Source organism: Silurus meridionalis, chromosome 12 (genome assembly GCF_014805685.1).
Source record: "Silurus meridionalis isolate SWU-2019-XX chromosome 12, ASM1480568v1, whole genome shotgun sequence".
In the NCBI taxonomy this organism is placed as follows: domain Eukaryota; kingdom Metazoa; phylum Chordata; class Actinopteri; order Siluriformes; family Siluridae; genus Silurus; species Silurus meridionalis.
Genome location: NC_060895.1, coordinates 22829294 through 22856566, shown reverse-complemented (window position 1 = coordinate 22856566; position 27273 = coordinate 22829294). Strand labels below are relative to the sequence as shown.

The 27273-nt window shown below is 38.4% G+C and overlaps 1 protein-coding gene across 1 annotated transcript in view; it reads left to right on the top strand.

The window, feature by feature from the left end:
• The window catches only part of robo2 (roundabout, axon guidance receptor, homolog 2 (Drosophila)), a 509120-nt gene that overhangs the window by 438760 nt on the left and 43087 nt on the right, over window positions 1–27273 (top strand). Inside the window, 12 exon segments of the mRNA XM_046862541.1 lie at window positions 1084–1095; window positions 6186–6310; window positions 8348–8519; window positions 15824–15925; window positions 15928–16028; window positions 16923–17004; window positions 17918–18083; window positions 18356–18522; window positions 20381–20502; window positions 23772–24003; window positions 26096–26220; window positions 27094–27265. Coding sequence (XP_046718497.1) covers window positions 1084–1095; window positions 6186–6310; window positions 8348–8519; window positions 15824–15925; window positions 15928–16028; window positions 16923–17004; window positions 17918–18083; window positions 18356–18522; window positions 20381–20502; window positions 23772–24003; window positions 26096–26220; window positions 27094–27265 — 1578 coding nt within the window.

Here is a 27273-nt window from a genome sequence, read left to right as displayed (position 1 = left end):
GCCTTCAATTTTCAGGCTTTTTAATCGAGGATTTAGATGCAGTTTGATGTGCTCGCTGGAGCTAAACTCTACAGGCAGGAGTATTGGGAGAATCTTGAGCCTGAACTTCGGCTCTCTCAGCTTTACTTCTGCATTAAACATCAACCTAGGGCTCTCCGTCAGCCTCTCTTCATCAGCCTCCTCCTCTTCCTCCTTTCAGTTTCTCTCTGTATCTCTGTCAGTGATGTACATGTTTTGCTTCTTATTTTCTGAAAGCCGGGAGTGTGTCTGTGTGTGTGTGTGTATATGTATGTCTGGGGTCGCCTTCAATTTTCAGGCTTTTTAATCGAGGATTTAGATGCAGTTTGATGTGCTCGCTGGAGCTAAACTCTACAGGCAGGAGTATTGGGAGAATCTTGAGCCTGAACTTCGGCTCTCTCAGCTTTACTTCTGCATTAAACATCAACCTAGGGCTCTCCGTCAGCCTCTCTTCATCAGCCTCCTCCTCTTCCTCCTTTCAGTTTCTCTCTGTATCTCTGTCAGTGATGTACATGTTTTGCTTCTTATTTTCTGAAAGCCGGGAGTGTGTCTGTGTGTGTGTGTTATTAATGCCAGACGCGTAGCTTCGATAGCACGGCTTTGAAGAGTGTCAGACTTTTCACCTCACGCTATAATGAGATGATGTGAGGAGAATGTCTGGCGCCGAGACTAAGAACATTTTTTTGACCCTCTCACCTCTACAGGAACCCTATAATCATCATCAGGAGCAACATAATAGATAGCAAGTCATGTCTGGTCCCACCACTAGAAGGCGCTAGAGCCAACATGGATTTATATTGATTTGTTTATAAAAGTAAAAGAATTCACATAGACAGACGTTTGTTTAAAAAATAAGCCAGAGTCAACATTGCCTGCTATCAAGACCTATATGTGTATGTTTTTGTTTTTGTTAGTTTTTTCCAGACACAACATGGGTCAGTCTAACTTCGAATTTGTTTGATTTTTTGTTGTTCTCCCTCCATTTTGTTTCTCCTTCTTGTTTTGTCTGTCTATATTGGTGTTATGGTTTTCGTCTTGTCCACTCCACCATTGTCGTGTCTCCAGTTCGCCCTGTGGGTAAGTACTCATCATAGGAGTATCAACATTGCATGAATTTCCTCTATTTCTTTTCGTCCTTTTTAGAAAATGACCCCAAATAGCACACGTTCAAGCTTCTTTATAACTAACTAACCTCTTCATGAGCTACTAACCAGTTCAAAAGGTTAATCATTACTAATAAATTACATACATCCTCAAATGTGCGCTTTGAAGCTATGCTTAGACTAACCACACTTAGTAGTCCTATATATAAACATCTTTGTCCACTGCATGGTACAGGTACTGGAACCTTTTGGTTGGTAGATTTTTTAGAAAAGTCCATTAATCTCATTAGTTTTAGTCTATTCCTCTTATTAAATGAGTGTTGAATTCTGCATTCTGATTGGTCAGAAGGTATTCATTCTCTACTTAAGTAACCACTTAAGCCAATTGGATCCCACTACATGTGTGGAGTTTCGACATTGGACCTTCTGGAGTGTTTAAAGGCTCTGGCATGGAGAAGCTCATCAGGGATAAATACACACCATTCACCTTCACTGTTGATTTCTGTAAAGCTGCTTTGAGACAATGTCTGTTGTGAAAAGCGCTATAGAAATAAACTTGACTAGAATAAAACTCGAGAACAGTATATATATATATATATATATATATATATATATATATATATATATATATATATATATACATGTATGTGCTCATTCTAATACCTTATCAGTGACATACACAGCAGATGTTGCATTAATAATGAACATATACGTGCATAGACTGGTGAAGTTTTCTGTTAGGATACATTTATTAAACTTTTTTGGAAGGAGTTTCGAGTGTCAAAGGTAACACTCCGATTTTTTCAGGACAAAGAAGTTCTCGAAAAAATAACAAGTTGTCTAATTAACTGAGAGTGAGTGGGAAAAAGAACCCAGTGACGGATTGACCAGTTATTTTATAGCTGCTATAAAGTACACTATACCAACAAAAGTATTGGGACACCTGGGATTTCCAGCCATATGTGGCATTGATTACTTTCATTTAACAGCCATGCCTCGAGTGTATAAGTTATATATTTAGGATATGTCACCAAGCACATTTAGTAAAGCACAAATGCAACACAAATGAACAAAAATATTCAAGTTCAAGTTAATTTCTATAGCGCTTTTCACAACGGACATTGTCTCAAAGCAGTTTTACAGAATTTAAGAAGTAAAGTGAATGATGTGTATTTATCCCTGGTGAGCAGCCTGGGGGCGACTGTGGCAAGAAAAAAAATCTCCCTTAGATATAATCAGGAAGGAACCTTGAGAGGAACCAGATTCATAAGGGGAACCCATCCTCATTTGGGTGATATCAAGAGTGTGATTATAAATCTTAAAACAATACAAAACCCTGGAGAGTGAGAACTAACATGAGCACCAGATTGTGAAATTATGAGTAATGTCCTTTCTACAGTCTTATACAGTCAGTTGACGTTGTGGAACCAGGAGCTACTGAGCAACTCATAAAATAGCTCAACATTTGAGATCATCACAGATCCAACACCAGCTTCTCCATGTCGAAGCCTTTTAACACTCAAAGAGGTCCAGTGTCCAAACTCTATATGAGGTGGAATCCAAATGGCACTGGTACGTCTTTATGGTTCGGGATGCTTGTGTGGTCGGCATCTACTTTTTTAAAGGTTAATTATCTTCATGAGGTGGGACACGACTGGTGCAACCTCAGGATGAGTGGAGAAAAAGAAGCAGTGGAGAGGAATTAGCGTAGCTGCTGTTCATAATATTAACAAGCACAATGCGATAAGATGTACTGAGCACAAGGTTATGATATGTGTTATGTGTAGGACTTGCTAAAATGATGTCTTTATTATGTAATATTAGCTTATTAATTAGTTTATTGAGGTCAATTTTATATTTTTGTAAACATTTGATTGCCAAAATTGATTTAAATGTGCATTTAGTTCATTGTCGAAAAGAAAATGAGTCATTTTGAAATAAATTGATTAATCAAACAGCAGGACACATTATCCAAACCGTCTTTCATGCTAATGTCAAACAATGGAGTGGGTAGGTGCCAAAGGTTATGACCTATGTTTGTTTTAATCACTCTGAGTGTTAGATTCGTTCTTCGGTTTCGCTGGGAAAAAATTGGAACGAAAAGTTGTATCAGGTTTGTGTTCAGTGCAGGAATCTCAGGTATCACATGATTTATTCTTATTTCCTGCTGTGTAGATGCGTATGGTTGAAAAAATTAAAACAATCAGATGTTTTGTGCAGCTGTGTCCTGTCAAGAAATATAATATAAAGAACAGAAATTCTCCTTTCAGGATGTAACAAGCCTCCAGTTTATTAATGAGTGGGAATCCTGTTTCATTAGCAAAGCCAGGAAATTTAACCAGTTGTTCAGTTCACTTCCTGCTCAGTGGAATGACTTGTCATCAACCCAAACTCACAGAAGTGCTTCTTGGATCAGAGTTAGCTTTTTACTAATCTTCTGTCAGGTCTAATCTTTTTTGCTCGGTTAGACTTTCACATGTAGAATTTAGCCCTCTTGAGGAGATTCCTGGTGTGTTCAAACGCTCGAGAGAATCAGTACCTCAGAAAATGTTTAAAACTCATTCTTTTTTATAAACCTCAAATCATTTGTTTTGCATCGTCTCTGTTTGAACCATACTAGGATGAATTCTTACAATTTATACTGCCACTAAACTATGTTTTTTTATTTTTTTGAGTGGGTTTTATTTAGTTTAATTGAAAGTAGTGTGAAAACAAACCTCGAACGAAACAAAGGTATCAACCAGAGACGAGCAGAACTCTTCATTATCAAACGCTGCCTCCTTTTGTTTGTTAGCAGCTGTGACGACTGTGAAAATGCCTCATTTTAGAAATTAAGATGGAGTAGCCCTGTTGCTCTGAGGCTCCATGCTGTTCATTGTGGGAGGTATCATAGCTTTGGGTAACTAGAGCCTGCGAGTAATTGCCGCTCCATCTGTTAAGGTGGATTGGATGGTCTCTCACCTACACGGATTCATTTTCAGCATCAAGTGAAGGAAAAAATTCTGAACCTAAAATGTCTTTATCTCCCTTCGCTGCGTTTTTGTTTCTGTTTGATTGCTCTTTGAATCAGACAGAAAGCTGGTGGTAGTTAAACTCTAATTCATGTTGGGAACGTTTTGATGGCAATACACCACAGATCTTCTAGGGAGTGTGACAGCCAGGTGATAATACTTTATCTCCACAATAACTCCTGCTGCCGTTTCCTGCCTTTGAAGAGAAACGAGGAGGAAAAAAAAAACAAGCTTCTTTGACACCTTGACCTTCTCATTAGCATGACATCTGTGGTGCTTTGCACAGAAAGTGAGTCTGAAGGGAAGTCTGGAGGACTACCATTGAACGGTGATGGTGCTATAAGGTTGATGTTAGGAGAAGGTTAGAAAAGGGGATGAAAGGTCTAATTGGTTCATTAGAGTTTGCTTAGGAGGAGTGCTGAGGGTCTGTGCCGTGGAGAGATTTAGACAAGAGAGACCTTGGCTTGTATTTTTTTCAACCCCTGTTGGTAGATTTAATGAAAGAAAAACCCTAGGTATAAAATATCTAATGGGGAATATCACAGTTAATACCACCGAAGAAAAGGGTTGAGATTTCTGAAGCTTTACATGTTTCTTCTGCGCATAAAACGCACAGTCTTTATCTCGAGCTTTATTCGAAGCCTGTTGGGGCTGTGCTTCTAGAATAATGGTCACGTGAACATAATCATGTCTTTTCCAAGGACCTGGATAACTTACCTTCTTCTTCGACACACTCTTTTAAACCCCATAAACATTTTATTTGTTCTGTGTTTTAAACTTTAGTAGGAGATCATTAAAAATAAGCGCTTCCTAGAGTGTCTTTACACAGGAGAAAAATGCAAAGCCTTTTTCCCACAACAATCTTAATATAAGCATATAATACATTTTTTTCCTAATAGTTTAAATATAATTCGACCTTTGGGTACAAACATTTGCCATTCGATAAAAGTATTGGGATACTTGTGGTTCTTCCACAAACTGTTACCACAAAGTTCAAGGTGCACAATGGTTCCAGCATGATAATGAATCTGTGCAAAAAGCCAGCTCAGTTAAAATATAGTTCCAGTGGAAGATCTTGAGTTCTGACTTCCAACCTTTGTCCTTATTGTGTGTACATTTGTAGTACCTTTAGGGAAAGTAGAACTGATGGACAACAAATTACCTATTTACAGCAAATGCATAAAAAAAACAAAAAAAAAACATTAGACCAATGAAATTTCCGAACGGAAACGAAAAAACCCATCTCACCTGTGTTCTGAGCTGAGCTATGAAAGGAAGGAGGAAGACAGTGAACAATGACTTTCTTGGTCGGCTACTGTTTAGATACAAGCCGTTGTAGCGCGTTGAGTCTGGGTGAAGGAGAGCTCGCTAACTCCAGTTGCAACAGAAATCATATAAGCACAGACAGGTTTCCAAAACTCGTGCTTTTTTATTTTTCTTGGCAACAGCGTTACGGGTTAGTCAAAGAAACTTCGAAATGAGCATCAGAAAATAATGACATATTCCTCGTTCTTGCACACATGCAGTAATACTGGAAAAATGCTGTGCCAGTCTTTTCCCAAAATATCACAAAGGATGAATTCAAACATAACCCATACTTACATTTCAGGACAGGAGCATTTGGCAGATGCTTTTATTCAACGCAACTTACATTTGATATCATTCATACAACCGGGCAGCTACAGGTTTAAGGGCCTTGCTCAGGGGCCCAGTAGTGGCAGCTTAATGTGACTGGGATTTGAACTCACAACCTTCAGATCCAAAATCCAATGCCTTAACCTCTAAGCTACCACATCCCACACTTCTCACGTACCAAATCGTTCGAGGCATGAAAGTACAGCAAGTGTAATGACTAACCCTCACTGCTGATGCTAATGTTTGGACACTGTCCGTCATTCATCCTGACTTCACTTCCTTCCCTTCCTGGATGAATGGCTTCTCGACACCCCAGAACCTTAACCAGCAAACCCACAGCTGTTGCATGAATCCTCTGGATCATGTTCGATCGTCTCTTTATATTCCTCACCCTTCTGTATTTGTTTTTTTCCTTCAGCACCACCGCAGTTTGTGATCCGACCGCGTGACCAGATCGTGGCTCAGGGTCGTACAGCGATGTTCCCGTGCGAGACCAAGGGGAACCCTCAGCCTGCCGTGTTCTGGCAGAAAGAAGGCAGCCAGGTAAGTGTTCCTTCAAACCTACTGTTTATTTATGTACTTCAAAATGGCTCACCCATTGTGAGAGAATAATTTCCTGTAATGTGAGCATTACTGACATTTCGCAAAGGGGATGCGTCCCGAATTCTAATTACCAAGTGGATCATTATATAGAGTTCTCTCTATTCCGTCACTGTTTTTTACCAGGAATACATTTTGCAAATTGCAGAACGTCCCTCTATCAGTCTGTATGTACACATGCACACGACTTAAATAAGACATGAAGCAATTAAGTAATTACTGCAGAAAGAACCCATTCACTCACACTTGATGATAATGGGCTGGACATCCATCATGTGTTCATGGCTAGAATGGTTAATTAGACAAAACTCACATTCACACACATAACATACACTCATAATTTGCTGCATTAAAGTCATTAGGTGTAAATGAATCCAGCTAATGTTCCTCTGAAAGTCAGGTTTCAGTGGGAAAAGAAGAAGGAACGTTTAAAAATAATGGATACAAAGGGCTGGGCTAGTGCGAACATGCTAAGCATTAAACAGAACATGGACCCATTAGCAAAGCTTGTTTATTACTCTGCTAATTAGCAAAAACTGTTGAGGGGTCTGAATTAGCATCAAATCACCTCAATATCACCTCGGGTTATTTTTTGTTTTTGCTTAGGTCGACTGTAGAGGCAAATTTTTCCTTATTATTTATAAAGGATTTGAATTAATGCCTGGAAAACAAGGAAAGAAATGATATTCTGGCCAAAACATGGGGCCGTAGGTAGAGTCGGTGACATAAGTTCAAATGTAAAGTCAATATTTAGACATGGAAAGGTCAGTGTATTTAGAATCGGGTTAATGCTATTCACTGAGTAGAAATGAGAGAGACATCTGAGGGTTTTTACTAACATTAGGACCAGACGGTTTAAACACAAACACTTAGCGTTAATCCTGTAAAAAGATATATAAGGGTTTGTATATAATATATTAAATAGATTAATTAAGCATTTTTCCCCAAGTTATGAAATTGTCATGTGTGGTCATAATTGTGCAATACACACCCATAGTTGGAAGGATAAGCTGGGAAAGCATTCATATGCTAATTTGAAATCTTATTTTTTTATTTACAGAACATTTATTTTATTTACTAAATTACTGAATGGTTCTGGTCAGTGGATCTGATGTAAAGAACGAAGTGGAGTCCAGGAAGCTTAGCCAGAAGATCTGAGATGGTTGGTTGGTTGGTTTGTTGGTTGGTTGGTTGGTTGGAAGAATGGAACTTTCCATTGGAACTAACAAGAATATATAGGAATTATGGGAATAAGATAGGAAACTAACGACAATTAGAGAACTTAAATGTAGTTGGGAAAAATTTTAGAATTATCTTAGACAAAACCATCAGATTTAATTCAATTTTTGTTACATTTCTACTCTGCACATTCATCAATCACATGCACACAGCACAATTTACTTTTGGGCTACTGAGACCACGCCCCTACATGCACTGTGCATTCCTCTATAACATAATTTCTTAAAACCTGCACAGAATAAGACCTGAATTTTGCCGGAAATTTTCTTCCCCCTTTACAACCCTTATCACAACCATATAAAAGGTTCTAAACACCAACATCAGGTCAACTGAGCTCAAGTGTCAAGAAAAGTTTAAGAAAGAGACCTAATAAAGACTTCAAATAGTGCTTTATTGCTTTATTTTTAGCCAAAATACAAATCTCATCATTAAATAATGTGCTGGCATCAAACTGCGCTGGACTTAATATTTCTGGTCATTCAAACCATTTTGTGTGAGAAAAACAGTTCAAGTTTAGAGTCATGTGTAACTGAGACGTAGTAACGGTGTGTATGAGGCCTGAATAATGCTGTGAGCAATTTCAGCTAAACTCCTGTACTCGGAATCCCTGTAGTGCTTAAATTCAGCATAGAACAGGATGGTTTCTTGTAATTCCACCCAAGGATTCCATCAGCTTCACCTCCGCAGGAATCGCAGCTCAGCTAACTGCTTTACTTTCCTCCTTATTGTTTGTTTGTACAGAACCTGCTGTTTCCCAACCAGCCGCAGCAACCCAGCAGCCGCTTCTCCGTCTCGCCCAGCGGAGATCTGACCATCACGGGCGTGCAGCGAGCAGACGGAGGCTACTACATCTGCCAGGCGCTGACGGTCGCTGGCAGCATTCTCGCCAAAGCTCAACTGGAAGTAACAGATGGTGAGTGTTGTAGTAGTTTGGAGCCGGGCTTGTCCTGTTTTTTCCACTTGATTTTTCGATCTGTTTATTTATTTAGTTATTTATTTATTAATATAGGTTTTGTCAGAAAAACACATACCAAACACTTATCAATCTTATGCTCAGGTGTTTGTCCATATATGTTTGTCCCCAAGTCAAGTCAAGTCAAGTTTATTTCTATAGCGCTTTTCACAACAGACATTGTCTCAAAGCAGCTTTACAGAAATCAACAGTGAAGGTGAACGCTGTGTATTTATCCCTGATGAGCAGCCGTGGCGACTGTGGCAAAGAAAATCTCCCTTAGATGTAATGAGGAAGAAACCTTGAGAGGAACCAGACTCAAAAGGGGAACCCATCCTCATTTGGGTGACATCAAGAGTTTGATCATAAATCTTTCAACAATAGAGAACACTGGAGAGTAAGAACTAACATGAGCACTGGAGTATAAGATTATAAGTAAATGTTCTTTCTACAGTCTTTGGTATAAAGTAGGAGCTACTGAGCTCAACATTTGTGATCATCACAGATCCAGCACCAGCTTCTCCATGCCAGAGCCTTTAAACACTCCCAGAAGTCCAATGTCAAACTCCACACATGTAGTGAGATCCAATTGGCACTGGTACGTCTCTAGATGGTACGGGATGTTTGCGAGTTCGGCATCTACTTCTTCAGTAGATCCATAATCTTCATGAGAACACACAAACACACACACACACACACACACACACACACACACACACACACACAAATCACACACATAATATACAGCAAATATTTTAACAATTTGTACATCTTCATATTTTTTTGTCAAAAAAAGGTTCACGAACCTTCTCCTCTTCTGTCCTTTAATCTCTCTCTCTCTTTCTCTCTCTCTTCTTTCTCCTACTATTGCTTTTCCTTTCCCTCTCTCTTCTTTGTCTCTGTCATTCAGTTCGCTTATTCATCTTCTGACCTCTCCGTGCTTCACGAACAGACCCTGTGCGTCTTTGTAGCCGGAGCACTTGAGCAACAAGTCTTTGTGCTGTATTTCTGTCTACACTGAGGTCCGAGTTGGAATTTGTCCTTGAGTTTTCCCTGAGCAGCATCGATCGGGCAGCACAAAGTGAACCGAGCGGCAACGCCTGATCTTCTTTCTTCTGCTGTTGTTATAGCAACTGTGTGAGAAAGGAGGACACAAAAAGAAAAACGTTAGCTTTATGCTCGATTTTTTTTCCCCCAAATGAAAAGAAATGTCCTTGATTTCAAAAGTTTTGATTCTCTTTAGACTGCAACAACTTTTAGCTTTACAGGAATCTTTCAAACAAATGTATTTGACGACGCTCAATATAAGGTGTGCTGTTTACGCCAATTTTTCAATGGCAACATTAAATTTACATTTATTGCAATTTGGCAGGCATCCTTATCCAGAGCGACTTGCATTTATCTCATTCATACAACTGAGCAGTTTTGGGGTTAAGGCCCTTGCTCAGGGGTCCAAGAATTCCAGCTTGGTGTGGCTGATTGAATGTCTTAACCGAAAAGCTACCACTTAGCTACCATCTCCCAAATGATGATATATTTAGCTTATATTAACATTCAGGGATGTGGTGAAGATGTGTACTTCTACTTAGGAGCTCTTGATTTGAAAGTTCAGCATCACCAACTGCTGGACCTTAAGCAAATGTTCTTTGTTTTCCTGTAAGCTTTATATTTTCACAGATATGAAGATCTCCACACATCTTCATATCTCATCACCTGCACCTGAATGCATTTACATGTATCGCATATGGCAGAGACCCTTATCCAGAGTAACGTACATTCATATCTGAGCAGTTAAGGGTTTAGGGTCTTGCTAAGGGGTCCAGTGGTGGCAGCAATGGGATTTGAACTCTTGACCTTTCAATGTCTTAACCACTGAGCTACCACTGAGCTCTGAGAAATGTCATTCTGGATGAGGCTGTCTGCCAAATGTCATAAATGTAAATGTCTATAAAGCAGGATAGTTCTTCTTCTCACTTATGTTACAGCAGCAATAAACATCCATTCCATCACCAGTCTCACTTTTTTCTCTCTTGAAGTTGATGAAGCAAAAATATATGCTAAGTACATGCAACCAACATACAGTTTAGCGTCAGTTCAGCAGCAAACAGAACATTTTGAGAGGAATAAATGATGAAGGAAACTCCTGACTCAAACTCACCACAGAACCCCCCTTGGCTTCATTTACACAATTTCCTTCAAGTTGCTCAAAATAAGGTTTTGGGCTCATGATCAGTGATTAGATACAGTATATGAGTAACATTAGAGTCATTTTACATAAATTTTTTAAAGCAAAGATTCCTAAAAACCATAATAAGACATTATAGCCATGATAAATGATAGTACTTGGATACTTAAGTACATTTAAGTGGGAAAAACTTTTGTACTTTTACTCAAGTGAAAATTTAAAGTGAGTTTTTTTACTATTACTGGAGTCATATTTTACCTACTATATCATTGTTTTAACTTAAGTATATGCTTCGTGTACTTTGTCCACCACTGCTGATTGACTCCTTTGTTACATGATCAGTGATCAGTTGTTACATGATCATTGTGTCGCACAAGTCCCTGTGTAAGCTCTTACTAGAGAAACATGAAGGATTTAGAACATTAGAATCCTGCACTAGTGTCAGAGCCATTGTTATGGAAAATCAATCAACTTTTTTGACCAATTAGAACCCTGACTTCAGTATGCTGTGCTAAAAATTTTTAGAGAAAAGAGAGAAAATGACTTAGCCTCCGCAGGTCGGAATGTATAGAGAGTTTGTGAGGGAGTACAGCGAAGGCAGGCGGGAGCGAGGGATTAGTGTGGAAAAACGTTGCACGAGGTTGGAGGATCACGGACACACCTGCAGTTCTAACAGCGTGATTTAGTGTGCCGAGGGGCAACAGGAGTCCGACAGGTTCAAGGAGAAACGTAATGAGAAATTCCTGATGCAGACAGCACCAAGGCCCCTTTAATCTAAGAGTCCAACCATCTCCTCATCAATCTGTCATGTCATTCTTGCACACACACACACACACACACACACAGAGACACACACACACAGAGACACACACTCAGCCCCACTTATTCAGTCCAGGTTTTCCTCGTCACTCTATCATGGCTTCCAAATACACATACTCGCACACCAGCACCATCACTCTCACAGACAGGGATTAGAAACTGTCTGAACAGAGTGGAAGCTAGTGCTGGCTTGAAGGATCTTGGTTTATTTTAAAACACTTCATGTTATTATTGAGGATTTGTACTTCATTGGTTTTGTTGGTTAGATTTCGAACATTCCTGGCTGGCTCACCATTAACATTTTAATGTATAACCAAAGACTGAGGGACCCTGGATTGTTTCAGAGCTTATCTGGGTTCTTTGATTACCTTTCACCTCCCTAAAGCATTCTATTAGGTGCATTGGTAATTCTGGTCACGTCACCAAAATATGATGCAAGTAGTATTTTATCATATATCTCACAGAATTATATTTGAAATTTTTGTTCGATCTTAAATCATGTGTCCTAGTTGGCTCACCAATTAAATATTGACAAAAAACTTGTATAGTTTTACATTTTTTTATATACAAATAAGCAGTTGACCAATAAGGGTATTGCTCAATGGCCCAGCAGTGGCAGCTTGGTGGTGCTCGGATTTTAACTTATGACCTTTCAAATGCAAGTCCAGCCTCTTAACCACTGAGCTATGACTTCCTCAATTATGTGTCATTTTCTATTAATTTGTAGAGTTGTTATACTATGACAATAATTTCAAGCTTCCTTCAATTCCTAGTTGACTCACCAAATAATTCATTTTCATTCAGTCAACCATTTATAAACATCTATTTGTTTAGATATTTATCTGAATGATCTGAGCAATTTTTTTGCACCTCCTGGCTGGTTCACTATTTTTCTGTAAGCATATACTTCTGTAAAATGCATTGAACTGATTGTGTGGTTCATTTTTACATAAATGTTACTCACACAACAATAACTTTGTGGCACTTAAACTGTAAATCTGATTTGCATTGGACCTTGAATTAATTAATGACATTATTTGAACAGGATTTGTTCAAAATCTAGCAAGCAAAGCATCCAGAAAAAGGTGAAAAAGATCCACATCTATACATTGTAATAACTTTTATCTTTTAATCTTTCAACGATACATTGACAGGTGTCCGGCTTCAAGCGTAACCAATTACCGAAAACAGTCCAGATGTGGCGAAACAGTTTTAATTTCATCATAATCATAATTGCCACTTAATGATGTTAGCTCTCTGCCTTGCAGAAGGGTTGGGTGATACACGGGAGCGTCCATATTTGGTTTAAATTAAACTTAGCCTAATCCTCCTTGATTTATCAAAATGCCATCTCTTCAACCCCTCCTTGCCCTGTTCAGCATTTCTATGGAGATTTAAACAGTAGAGATTTCACCCTCACTGAAGTAAATGTAGGAAAACTGCAGAGGCAAAGTGCTCGAGCAAATAAAGAGGTTTAGAGGAAGAAGGATGTTAGGCGAAACAATCAGAAAGGTTAAAGGTAGATGCTGTAATTAGTACCCTCAGGTCTGCTCTCATTAATCCATACGAGCTCATTAGAGCAGCCTCGAGGCCAAGAGACAATGTATTATTCACCTCTCTGAGATAAAAGCTTGCCATCGGTCCAGGAATTATAGTTTACAAGAGCTTTTTTAGCCTAGTGCTTTGCAATTATCCAACCACACACAAAACCCCAAAAAAACAAAAAGAGAAACTGTTACGTGAATGTTTTGAAAGATGGCTATGAGATGGCCTTAACAAAAGATCACATAATCATGGACAAAACTGGAACCTTGTATGTTATAATTTATAAAAAAAAATAGGGATGGTGCTGTACATGTAAAAGGAGCTTAGGCATTGGGAGAAACGCAGGCAGGATAATTCTTGCCCACTTCTTCTTCTTCACTAGAAAGCATACTTGTGGTGCTGTGGTAAAGGTAAGCTCTGCACCCAAGTTTGCCATTTTTCAGCTACATGATATACAGATTTACACTTATCTCCTCATTTAGACAAACCTGGCATCTGAGCAAACTATTTTCAGAACACAATTTGGTTCTGCCACACATTCCATTCCTACACAGAACACAAGTCTGCATTGTGTTTGGAAAATTTCTGCTTTTCAGCTTTTTTAATTTGGTGAGATGAGAATCTATCAATCTTGAGATTACTATTAAGTATTTGTCATAATGGGCCATTAGGTTCCATCTAAAAAATGGCACATTCTTTTCATTCAACTCTGTTCTGGTCAGTGTCGTAGTGGGTCAGGAACACTGGATGCAAGGTGGGAACACACGCTGTAATGGAATAATGGGATTTACACTGTAAAGGCTGTTTAGCACATTTAGTGCACCTAATGGGGGGGTAGCTCAGTGGATAAGGCTCTGGATTATTGATTGGAAGGTTGGGGGTTCAAGCCTTGGTTTTCCCAAGCTGGGGCCCTCGAGCAAGGCCCTTAACCCTCTGTATTTAAGGGATTCTGTAACAGGGCTTTGCTCTGACCCCAGATTCCTAACATTTCTTGGATATGCAAAGAATGAATTTTACTGTGCTGTAAAACATACATTTAACAAGTATCATAGTATAAATTAATTTCTTTCTTTTTTTTTCATTATTAGCATGAACTTTAAAAGACAGAGAGTAACTGGGAAACCTGCATTAAAATCTTCATTAGCAAATATCCAAAACTCTGGGTACTTATTATTCAGCTTCAATTGTACTTCACAATCTAGGAGCTATCCATGAGTCAAAGTATCAAGCTAATGAAAATTGATTTTAAGGAAGTAGATATAAGTTCATCCTGGAAACCTGGTGTATTGTGTAAACTATTTTCAAGCATGCAACAGCTGGCTGAACAAATAACTGAAATGGAGCAAAGGTACCCAGACTCTCTTTTAATCATTCTCTGAGATTATAACAAAGCAAATCTTTCCCGTGAACTGGCAAAATACAGAGAGCACGTTACATGTCCCACCAGAGACAGTAATATATTGGATCACTGCTACACCCCAATAAAGGATGCATATCACTCTGTGCCACCAGCAGCTCTGGGGCTCTCTGATCACAGTCTAGTTCATCTCATACCAACCTACAGACAAAAACTAGAATCAACTAAACCTGTACTAAGGTCTGTTGAAGGATTGACTAATAAGCCAGAGCAGGATTTATAAGCCTGCTTCGATTGCACTGATTGGAGTGTTTTTAAAGCTGCAGCCACCGTTCGGGACGAGCTCACGGAGACTGTAACTGCATACATCAGTTTCTGTGTGGATATTTGCCTCCCCATGTGCAATTATGATAAACTATAGTTTACTCAGAAACTTAAACAGCTTCCTCATGACAAAGAGGATGCTAGAAGTGGGGATAAAAGCATGTATAACCAGACCAGAAACAAACTAACAAAGATCAGATTGGCTAAAAAAAAAACACATAAACCTATATATGGTTGAAAAGGCAATAAAAGCTTCTTGACTTGACTTTCCCCAATGCTCTTCTCCCTGTACACAAATGATTGCACATCTAAAGACCCCTCTGTCAAACTCCTGAAGTTTGCAGATGACCCTCATCCAGGACGGAGACGAGTCTGCCTACAGACAGTAGGTTAAAAAGCTGGCTGTCTGGTGCAGTCACAACAACCTGGAGCTCAACACTCTTAAAACATTGGAGATGATCGTGGACTTCAGGAGAAATCCCCCAAAATATTCATAATTACACACTGTCCATCATAACTGACACATTTTTACATAGAATCCAATGGTCCATTTGTAAACTGCATATTTGTAAATAAAATCTGTACATTCATTTTAAAAATTTCTACTTCTGTAGATATTTTGTTATATTATGGCTGTACTTTCTCCTGCACTGGAAGCTTCTGTCACCAAGTCAAATTCCTTGTGTGTGTAAACATACTAGGTAATAAAGCTATTTCGGATTTCTGATTCTGAATAAAATAGTTAAGGCATCTTTTAAAAACAGAGAAATTCTTCATTCTGAGGGTTCTTCAGAGAGTTTTTGGAGAAGGACAAACTGAAGGTAGATGTTAGAAGGGTCTTTGAGGTTGTGTACATGAAAAGGTAATGGTGATTCAGCAGTTAACACTCTGAAGTAGTGAAAAGGTTATGAGTTTGAATCTCAGTGCTGCTAAACTGCCACTATTACAAGTCAGTTGTAGCTTTGGGTAGAAACGTTTAAACGATCAACAAATGTTAATGAAAAATGCCTTGGGCTTTTTTTTCCTTTCACTCAGTTTTGACAGACAGGCCACCTCCAATCATAAGGCAGGGTCCAGCCAATCAGACCCTGGGTGTGGACAGCGTAGCGCTGCTAAAGTGCCGAGCATCCGGAGAGCCGCACCCACCATCAGCTGGATGAAGGATGGAGTGAGTCTGCTGGGTAAAGATCCACGCATGTCTCTGCAGGACCTAAGCAGCCTTCAAATCAAGAACATTCGGGTAAGAGTGAAAACTGAACTCCTTTCTGATTGATGTAAATTCACACAACATTTTTACAGAGGGCCAGGATCAAATTACACATAACCTCACTTTCGCATAATGTAATCTCTTTTCATACAAGGCGAACTTTGATAGATGTTACAGCGCATGTGACTTTATTTATTGTGTGCATATGTGAGGCTGGCTGTCAAACACTATGGGTGTCTAAGTATGATGTATAGGCTAAGCTGTAGTCAGTCAGATATTTGGTAAGACATAGCACACCCAGGCAGAGGGAAATCATATTGCATTAAAGAGATGAATGCAAAATATTGATTTCGGTAAATTGTTTGATACTATCACTTAGTTAGATGACAGCTCTCCCAACCGTCATTTGTGGAAGCTTAGGCATAGTCCAATCACGTAGACATATCCATGCTCACACATAGACTACTATATTGAATTTAAAGTCCCTGCACCCGCCCATTTGTCCTCGATGGAATATCCATTATGGCTGACAGAGCTGCCCAGCACTGACATTTTATCTAATAAATGAAGGCAAGGCACAGTGATGAAAGGTAACAAACAATGCAAAGAAGATTACATAAAGGCAGGAGAGGATAGACGGCAGCTGTCATCAGTCCTGGGGGTTGCAGCCACTCGCCTGTCTAAGTGCATCAGCACACCTTTTGTTGAGGTTTGGAAGGACAGTTGGGGAATTTGCCAGCAGGGATTTTCTACAAAAAACAGAATTTATTAGTATTTATTAGAAATTAGTATCAGCACTTACTAAAAAATTTGGCCCGTACGAATTTGTGAAAAAAATAGAACTCTCGTCCTGGTGATCCTCTGGATTTCTTATAGTGAAGTTGAGATGCAATAGAAAAATTCAGTTTTTTAATGATCTTCTTGCAGCTCTCTGATTCTGGGATCTACACCTGTGTAGCTGCTAGCTCAAGTGGAGAAACATCATGGAGCGCCTTCCTGGAAGTGAAAGGTACATCATACAGTAAGGCCGTGTCCACATTAATACGATTCCGTTTAAAAACGTCTATTTTTCTCTCCGTTTTCCGCTTTTCTCCACAATCAGACGTTTTTTTTTCAGTCACATACGTTTAAAAGCGTAGTTTTCACAACGCAGTGTGGACTGTGAAAACAATGATGCATTTTTAGTCATTGCGGTGACGTTTTAAAGAGCAGGAAAGTAAATAAACGGCAGGTGGAAATAAAGCAGGTACTGCTCACGTGCAGTTCAGGGACGTAAACGTTCTTCAGGCATTCAGTGTGGAACTTTAGGGAAACGATTAAAAATGAAAGTGTGGATGGGGAGCGTTTTAAGACGATTTTTCAAATTTATCCGGATTTGTGTCACTGAAGCCGAAGCAACAAGTTGTTCGTAGTTTGTCTCTCATGGGTGTGTATTTACCTCAGTTTTACTCTGTGAATATGGCCTGTCCAGTTTTTTTATGTTTTAATGAAAAGAAAATTGTCACAAAATTGTACAACTTGCAGCATGCATATTACATTATAGACTTCACATTCTTACCAGAGGATTTGACAATATCTACTAAAGCATCACAGTGCATCATTTGATATTTTCTTTCAAGCTTTATTTTGCAATTTTTTTCCATCAAACAGTAAATGGGAACTAATTGCAGTTAAAAAAGAAAGTTTGGATCAGACCGATTGGTAACTCATTTGCATAGTATTAAAAAAAATTACGATTTGATGCTTTGATGCTTTTTTGTGTCAATGCAAGGAAGAGGTATCAAGTTACCATGTCCATAAGCCCTTTTTGCAGGAAACAGGATGTAGATGTTAATAAAGGTCATGAGATAAATGTAACCATCCACAGCAGCAAAAAGTGAATCAAAGAATTATAGCTTCTTGTACGGTCTCTTTTCTCTCAGAATCTGGTGGCATGGTTCTGACCAAGAACAAAGAAGAGGGTGAACTTCCTGGTCCACCCTCTAAACCTCAGGTCACTGACGTCACCAAGAACAGCGTGTCTCTGTCTTGGCAGCCGGGCCACGTCGGAGCTACGCCCATCACTTCATATGTGATCGAAGCATTCAGGTAAGATGAGTGGAATGGGTTTTTGCATCTGGCTTTAGCTTGAGCTTTTCGAAATAAATAGCTCATAATGGCGTCTTTTAGCTGGTCATTGCGCATAAAGCCTGTAATGTGTACCTAATCTGTCGCTCCCTTAATGTCAGCTACTTTGCAAAGTCAGTACTCTCAATTTCGAGTCGAGTAAATTACCTGCCTAATGTTCGAATGAAGTCATCAGCTCTTTATTGGAGTTTTACTCATTTGTGTAATGGATTTTATTTTTCTGCTTCTCTCAGCCAATCTGTGAGTAACAGCTGGCAAACGATAGCTGATCACGTTAAAACCACCCAGTTCACCGTTAGAGGACTTCGACCGAACACCATCTACCTGTTCATGGTACGGGCCGTCAATACACAAGGCCTGAGCGACCCGAGTCCAATGTCTGAGCCAGTGCGCACCCAAGGTATCGTAAAATTCATATTTTATCCAAACTAAATAAAATATACTGATTTTCCAGAAAGGTTGGACTTTTTTTTTTTGAGAAAGTGACTAAGGCAAGAAGTTCTATAAACCACTTTGTGGTACCAGAGAGGTCAGGGGTTGTGTTTTTTTGTTGGTAAATGGTCTGACCTCAGTGGGTTAACCCGTACACGAACCATCATATAAACCCATTATGCCTCTAGTTCAGAGCTAACATCTTTCACTTTTCTAGCTGGCAATTGAGTTTTGGCCATCCCTGCTACCTTAATGATCATAACTGAGAGAAATGGCTAAGCTCAAACTGGAACAGATTCAATTAAAAGGCCATAAAGCTCCCCGGTCTGGTTATTAGCTCTAGACAATCAGGTCTAAGTGCAGAGTACAGGTATTCTGCTTTATACCACAGCACTGCAATTCTGGACTCTGATTGGACAAATTATTTATTTATTTTTTATAATGGCAGCTTTTAAATCTTGTAATTATATCGAGAAGTTATTGTTTCCATAGTTATGACTTACCCAGAGACTTGTATGGTGGAAATAAGATGAAATTAGTTTAGATTCGGTCAGATATCCTATCTGTATTCTCTGTTATCAGAAGCCTCTTCACCTTTAAATCCCTTTTTTGGGAAAGGGATATGGGCCAATTATTCATCAATAACGAATGGCTTTCTATATGTGAGGAGGTTTTCATAAATCAACTTCACGCTCGATGCATGAGCAAAACTTCAAATTCATATACAGAACGTATCTCACCCCAATACGCTTCCATAAAATGTACGCAAATGTATTCCAGCTGTGTTTTAAATGTAAATCTGAACATTGATGCATTTATTTGGGGTCTGTAAGAAAATGCATGAGGTGCATGATATGGTTCAGAAAATGTGGCTAGAATGTCACCTCAGGTACCAACTCTGAAGATGTGTTTAGCCCAAGTGGCTATTCTTCTCCCTTTGGAATAACTTACACATGAATTACAGAACAAATCTGAATTATTCTGGTGGATATGGATCCCTTTGTGGGATTTATTTGAACAAGCAAGACCTTCGTCCTGAATTATATTCTTTTTCTTCTTTTCTTTTCCATGTTTTGACCTTTGCCTTTCCACGATCACACTCTCATATTAATAATACGTTGTTGTTATATTGTTATTAGTGTGTTGAAATGCTGTGCTGTGTGTTTACTGGTTAAATCTGTTGTTGTTTTGGTTCAGTTTTAATAAGAAATAAATATAACTATGATCATTTATTATTTTTTATTTTATTTTATTGTCATTGCACAAGTTACGGTGCAGTTTAGCAACTAAACAGAAGTGCATTGGTAGCAGTGTTAAATATTCGCATAAGTACTGGTTGGTAAGGCAATGATACATAATATATATATATGTCATGTATAAACAATATGAAATTAATATTGGGAATATAAATAAACAGTACACAGAAAGGCGATATAATGCCACATAACTTAAACACTTAACATGTGTTTTATTGAACTAAAACATGCTGCTTTTGTAATTTTAAAAAGAAGTTTCTAGCGTCAGTTCTTTTCAATTTCAAAGCTTCAGGACATTTCCAATTAGAATTACAAGACTGGTAAAAAACGACGATCCAGCTATGTTAGCAATGAAGAACCTGACTCACGGACATTTCAGAACATTCAATGAAGCTATAAATGTATAAAACAAACAAAATATTGTTAACATTGTTTAAAACATTGTTTATATTGTAATATTTGCTTTTTTGATATTGCTAATCAAATCCCAAGCTTCTAAAGGGTGCATTATATACATGCATACTGATTAGCCGTAAGTGAATAAATCGAATTTCGCTTTTATTTCTGCAGATATCAGTCCTCCAGCGAAGGGTGTAGATCACAGACACGTACAGAAAGAGCTGGGTGAGGTCATCGTCCGGCTCCACAACCCCGTGGTCCTCAGCCCCACCACCATGCAGGTCACCTGGACTGTAAGTCAGAACTTTTCTGTGCTTTCGGTACTCGTTTTTGAGCTGTGGATATAAAACTTTAAAGATGAATCGTGATTCTTAAACCACAGGATAATTAATGTACAATAGAAAACTCTTTGTCTTCCAAAAGAGCCATTTTGATTAATCGCGGATGCTGACTCAAAAACGTTGGGAAGATGACAATACGTTGGTGATTGCCCTGTCAGTCTCACGCAATCAACATGAAGAGAAAAAAAACGCCCAGCAGCCATCTGGTGCTTTCATCAATCAAAAATCGGATTTTCTTCTCGATGAAGATAAATGCTTAAAGCATGCAAGAAGTGAGGTGTACTCAATCGCCGGTTTGTCGCTTAGAGCTGCTTTACTCTTTCTGCATCTGGTGTACCTTATTTCAGACACCGTCCCATATATTTACGTTTAAAACCAAATTACTGTAGCATTGAATATGAAATTAGAAAGAAACAAGCACATCTTCTATTAGTTCACATTTACACTGTGATTCGTGCCATTTGGCTGATGATCTTGTTCAGAAGTGCCATGGTGTTGTAGGTGTAGTAGTAAAAGAAATGTGTTTTTCAATTGTAATAAATGTGGTTTAAAGACTGCTAGCTGTGTGGACATCAAGGAGAAGTTCATTCCACCACTGAGGTGCTATAACACTTGAGGCGAGTCTTGTTTACAATTACATTTATAGCTTTTGGGAATCACCTTTACCAAGTTGATGGTCATGGGCTCAAATGCCAACACCCCCATGCTTCAACTGCTGGGCCCTTGAGCAAAGCCCTTAACCCTCAATTGCTCAACTGTTTAACTGAGGTAAATGTAAGTCGCTCTGGAGGAGGGCATCTTCCAAATGCCATAAATGTAAATGTAAACAAGTGATCTACCACTTCCACTTCTTACTACTGCATTGAGGAGACACCTGAATGAGTCGTTTTATACATGAACAAATAAGTAAATAGTTCAATACAGGGGAAGAGACACAGGAAGTACCAGATGCACATTTGCCTCTTGTGGTTTCTTTCATTTCTTTCAATCAAGTTCACAAGCCTTGGAGTTTTGGTATATTATAAAGTAAAATTAATAAGATTTGCCTCACTGTATCTTAAACATTGATTTGAGTACATCTATAAATAAAAGATTTCTGCCTCAGAATATTGGCAGCTCTGGATGTATTTGCTTAGTTATTTGAGGCGTTTTGCTTTTTTTAGTGTAATATATAGTATATTATCTTATAAGTCTATAATAGGCTTCAAACGTTGACTCAAACCTGGAAGTATTAGTTACGTATTGACTCCATCAACATTTGTTTCAAAAGTCAACTCTGAAACATTCTGGAAACACCTCAGTCTATACCCTGAAATGACCTTGTTAATCATTCCTCACCGACAGCTTGGTCTGTCTTCTGTAAGACTCATAATGTTTGGCATTTCTGAATGATAAAAAGGGAGGACTATGGGGAGGAGAGTTGATAAGAGGAACCATTCAGTTGATTTCATTAGGCAGCAGAGAAGAAAAACATCTGTTTCATATTTCAGAGCTATTCCTGTGAGTTATGCCTCGTTATGTCCTTCTCACGAAACATTGTGATGTATGGTGGCCTTCATCTTCATCAGGATATAGACCCCATTACTATTTATGCATTTATGCATGAGTCTTTCCTAGAAACATTTAATAAAGAGGGGTGTTATTCATAAAAATCATTCATATCCCCCCGAATCTGTGGAAATGTAAAGATACAGTATGTAGTATATGAATGAACTTTCGATGATGAGGATGAGGTTTCTTTTTCAGTTTGGTTTCTCTCGAGGTTTCTTCCTCTTGAAGTTTTCCTTGCCACAGTCACCACTGGTTTGCTCATTAGGGATAAACCTAAATTATAAGGAACAAACTTATAGGCACAATAGGTTTGATACCATGTCCATTGTTAAAAAGATCATCAGCTCTATGATGATTTGTGGGTGTGGCTAAATGTAGATTATTTTTACCTTGAACATGTACAGTAAATTACACCATAAAGAAAAAAGTATTGGGACGCCTGCCTTTTCCAGCTTTATAGCAATGGCAATTAGATCTTCACTTTAAAACCCAAAAGCTTGGTACTTTTTGAGCATCAAATTCCACATTTAGTTCTCATTTGCTTAGCCTCCTCTCTGGGAGATGTTCTAGATGTTGGGGTGTGCTTGTGGAGATTTGTGTGAGATTTATTCAGAGGCGTTAGTAAAGTCAAGTGCTGATGTACAGGAGGTGAGGAGGTTCCAATTCATCTCAAAAGTTTTAAATAGGGTTCAGATCAGAGCTCTATAGCGGGTCACTCCAGATCAATAAATAGATAAATTAATATGACACCTTACATGCTTTAATGGCGGCATTGCATTACATGTAGAATATAAAAGTATTATAATATATATATTTATATATACATATATGCGGAATATAATTTACATGAAAAATATCTATATTTATTTTCTTATGATTTTTGTAAAATTCCATTTTTACAAACAATAATAATAATAATAATAATAATAATAATAATAATATTAATTTTATATAGCGCTTTCAAAAGTAACATCTTAAATTGCTATCCAAGCATATAAGAAAGAAATTATTAAAAATTAAGTAAAAGAATGATAATAAATAAAAGTAATAATAATGTAACTAATACGAAATGAGAAAAATAAAACAATTCAATATAGGTCACAGAATACATCACAAAATAAAGCACAAGCTATAATGATTAATAATGCATATCATATATGCATATATGCAGCATAATGCATTTGAGATGTTACAAATGTTTTCATTGTAGATTGCTTTTAGGAAAAGCCTTCCCAGAATTTTTTCTCCTTCCTGAACCAAATCCCTGGATGTCCTGATCGTGATCTTGTCTCCTGGCTGAGGTTTTTCCTAGACCCAAGCCGGCCCTAATGATGTCTGATGTCATGCGGCTTTTTACAATTCATGTGGGTTGTGTGTGTATTCCTGTGAGGGGTCACTAAAAGCTTTTTTATTGAAGCGCTATGAAGTGAACATGAGGTTTCCTGTAGATGTTGGCTTTGCCAGGGCACCGAAGCTTTTAAAATAAATGGCAAACGCGGCGATTACGTGTGAACGCGGTTCCATCAAGCACAGCGGAATAAATAGATTCGGCTTTATCAGGCAGGTGATGAATAAAAACATGTCGGCATGTATTATAGAGAGTTTTGAAACTTTTTACATCTTCGTCTCACTTTTCTTTTCTTTTTTTTTTTTTTTTTTTGCTTTCACAGGTTGACCGCCAGTCTCAGTTCATTCAGGGCTACAGAGTTTTGTACAGGCAGGCGTCAGGGCTGTCCTCTCCGGGGCCGTGGCTCACCCAGGACGTGAAGGTTTCCTCAGAGAGGACCATCGTGATCTCGTCGCTGAAGAAAGGCATCGTGTACGAGATCAAGGTTCGGCCGTACTTTAACGAGTTCCAGGGAATGGACAGCGAATCGAAGACAGCAAGGACCACCGAAGAACGTAAGATGTCATAAATGTAGAAATATATACAGGGGCTTTGCATAAGTAAAGTAACCTCCACTCTTCTGTGAAGATGCTCCACTAGATTTTGGAGTGCGCTTGTGGAGATTCATTCAGCCACAAGGGTGTTAGTAAAGTCAGGTACTGATGTAGGTGAGGTGAGGAGGTCTGGGGTGCAGTTTTAGTTCTAATTCATCCCCAGGGTTTTCAATATGGTTCAAGATCTTTATAGCAGGAGATCTTCCACTCCAACCCATGCAGATCTACACGGAGCTGGCTTTTTTTGTAAATGTAATTCGTTACTTTACTTAAGTAGTTTTTTTTTTGTACTTCACTGAAGTTGTCCATTTTGGGAGACTTTTATTTTAACTTCACTGCATTTGAAACTCAAATATTTTACCATTCACTCAAATACTTTTTGTGAAATCAGTCGTTCCTTTTTATTTACAAGGATAAAAACGTAACTGGTCAAACACACATCGATCAGGATCGAGCGCTCGCTCTGTTTTACACGTGTTCTGATTGGCGCTTGGTGTATCTACTGATCACCAACATACAGTTCAGCATCAGTTCAACATCAAGCAGAACATTTAGAGAGGAAGAAATGTTGAAGAAACTCCAGACTCGAACTCGACACAACACACGTGACCTTATTTTTGCTTCTTTTTTTTTAAGTAGTTAAAAAGAAAGTTTTGGGCTCATGATAATTGTGATGTTTCAATCAGCCTCATTAATATCATTCTATTAATAGATCAGTGTGCTGAGAGTCACATTCGAGTCTTTTCACATCAACTGAGTCTTGTGATGAAGATGATAATAGAAACATTATAGTTATAATAAATCATAAGACTTTGAATAGTTTTAAACTTTTGCTCAAGTGAAAGTTTTAGGGACACTTTTACTTTTACTGGATTCACATTTGACTTATACACTTTAACTCAATTACATGGTTTGTGTACTTCATCCACCACTGCTGCATCTACAGCCTAAACAATATATAAACACTAAAGTGAAGCATTTGTGAAATGAATGACTTCGATGCCGTTTGATTTCTCAGGCGTTGATAAACATCGCAGGCTTCTACATCGGCAGCAGGAGGATGGATGCATTCCGTTGCTCAGTCGTACATCACAATGTTAATGGCACTATTAACATCGTGCGCACCGTTGCTCTCTTAATGGGAACTGCGTATTGTTTTTCTCAGATACGTTACAATGATGAGCAGCCGAATGATTAACTTTGAACGACATTGAGTGCGTCCTGCGCGCTACAGCCACCTTCAGGTCGGAAGGAAGGTTAGCTACGACAGGGCAGGGGGCGTTTAGGGGGCTATTGGTGTGTATTTCTGGTCATTTGGTTGAATTTGTCCGGCTGCGAAAGAAAGTGGGACCATAATTGAGCTGTCAGTATTGTGATGTGTTTTGACTTTCCACTCTCCCAGTGAGGGAAAAAATGAAATAAATATGTTTTCCTCGCTCCCAACAGAAAGCGTTCTCCCTGACACCATGCCATTACTCTTCTCACTCCTTTAGTCTGCGCTTTATAAAGCTGAAACCCGGGGTCCTGCCGTGTCGCCCCAAACAGCCAACGTTTTTATTCTCATTTCCTCTTCATCCACAACTTCACCTCGTCTGTCCAACGGTTTCTCCTTCTCCCCCCGCCCACCCCTCGGTTCATTCCTGTGATCTCAGAAGGCATCCTCTGTTTCTTCGAGTGACTCCTGGATAACCATCACTCTATCAAATTAAAAATGCATGACGAATACCAAATCAATGTTCGGGTTTCTTTAGAAATGAAAGAATCCCCCGGGTCGAGAGAGGAGGGAGGAGTGTGGAAAGAGCAGGAGTATCAGTGTCAGGTTCAAGAAAATCCTCATGTAATGAACTCGTGGTCTTGTGTGCACCTGTGGTCCTGGTTAATATCTGACTTCTTCTTCACGTAGCTCCAAGAGAGAGAAAGAGAAAGAAATGGAATGAGAGAGAGTGTCGACAAAGCTTCTTCAGTCACATCTGTTCAGACTGCAATCGTCAATGATCTCTCTATATCAGTTTTTTTCTCTTTTCTTCTCTCTCTCTATCTTTCTCTCTGTCAGCTCCCAGCGCTCCTCCACAGCAGGTGACGGTCCTCACAGTGGGAAATCAGAACAGCACCTCCATCAGCATCTCCTGGGACCCGCCTCCTGCTGACCACCAGAACGGCATCATTCAGGAGTATAAGGTAGGAGGAGGAGGAGGAAGAGAAAGACTCCACTCGTTTATTTATACCTGTTATTCATGGCTGAATGAAAGACAATTCATCTGTGATCTTTTTTTTTTATCTGATTTGATGCATTTGGAGTTTAAACCCTAAACAGAAAAGGATTTTGTGTCGCATTCCAAAAAAATGGTGGTGAAAATCAATAAAAGATAATAGATGGACAGAAAACAATAAAATAATAGTATATATAATATAATAATTAAAACAAGGAATGAAACAAAAATGTAAAAAGAATCTGTCAACAATCAGAGTATTTTCATAATAAATTATTTTGATGATAATGAATGCATTAACTGAACATATTAAAACATCACGATTAAAGATTATAAATTTTATTTTTATCAGAAATTTTATTTTGTTCATTTAAAGAATGAAAAGGAAAAAAATCTCTAAATAGTGTAAATGATTAAAAATGATAAAAAAATTAAAAACAAAAATTTAATTATTTTTAATGCATTCACAAAAATAAAAAAAAAGAGCACAAACCAGAGATAATAAAATATAATAATATAAAAGAATTGTAAACGTTTGATCTAAAACAGATATTTAAATGTATTTCAGTGTGAATATGTATTTTATTTATAAAGAAAGAGTATATAATTCATATAATAATAATAAACAATTATTTACTTATAAAAGTAAATATAATAATTCTGCCATAAATATTAAAATAATAACAATAATAATTAAAAATTAAATGTATAAAAATAATTTGAATTGAAATAATACACATTAAATAATACACTGATCCATAACACACATACGAGCGCACATGCACACGTTGCACAAATACAGTTTATATATATATTTATACAAATTTCCTTTTTTGTTCAGATCTGGTGTTTGGCAAATGAGACACGTTTCCACATCAATAAGACGGTGGACGCTGCGATCCGCTCGGTGGTGGTCGGCGGTCTGCAGGTGGGGTTGCTGTACCGGGTGGAGGTGGCCGCCAGCACCAGCGCAGGAGTAGGAGTGAAGAGCGAACCTCAGCCCATCATCATCGGTACGATG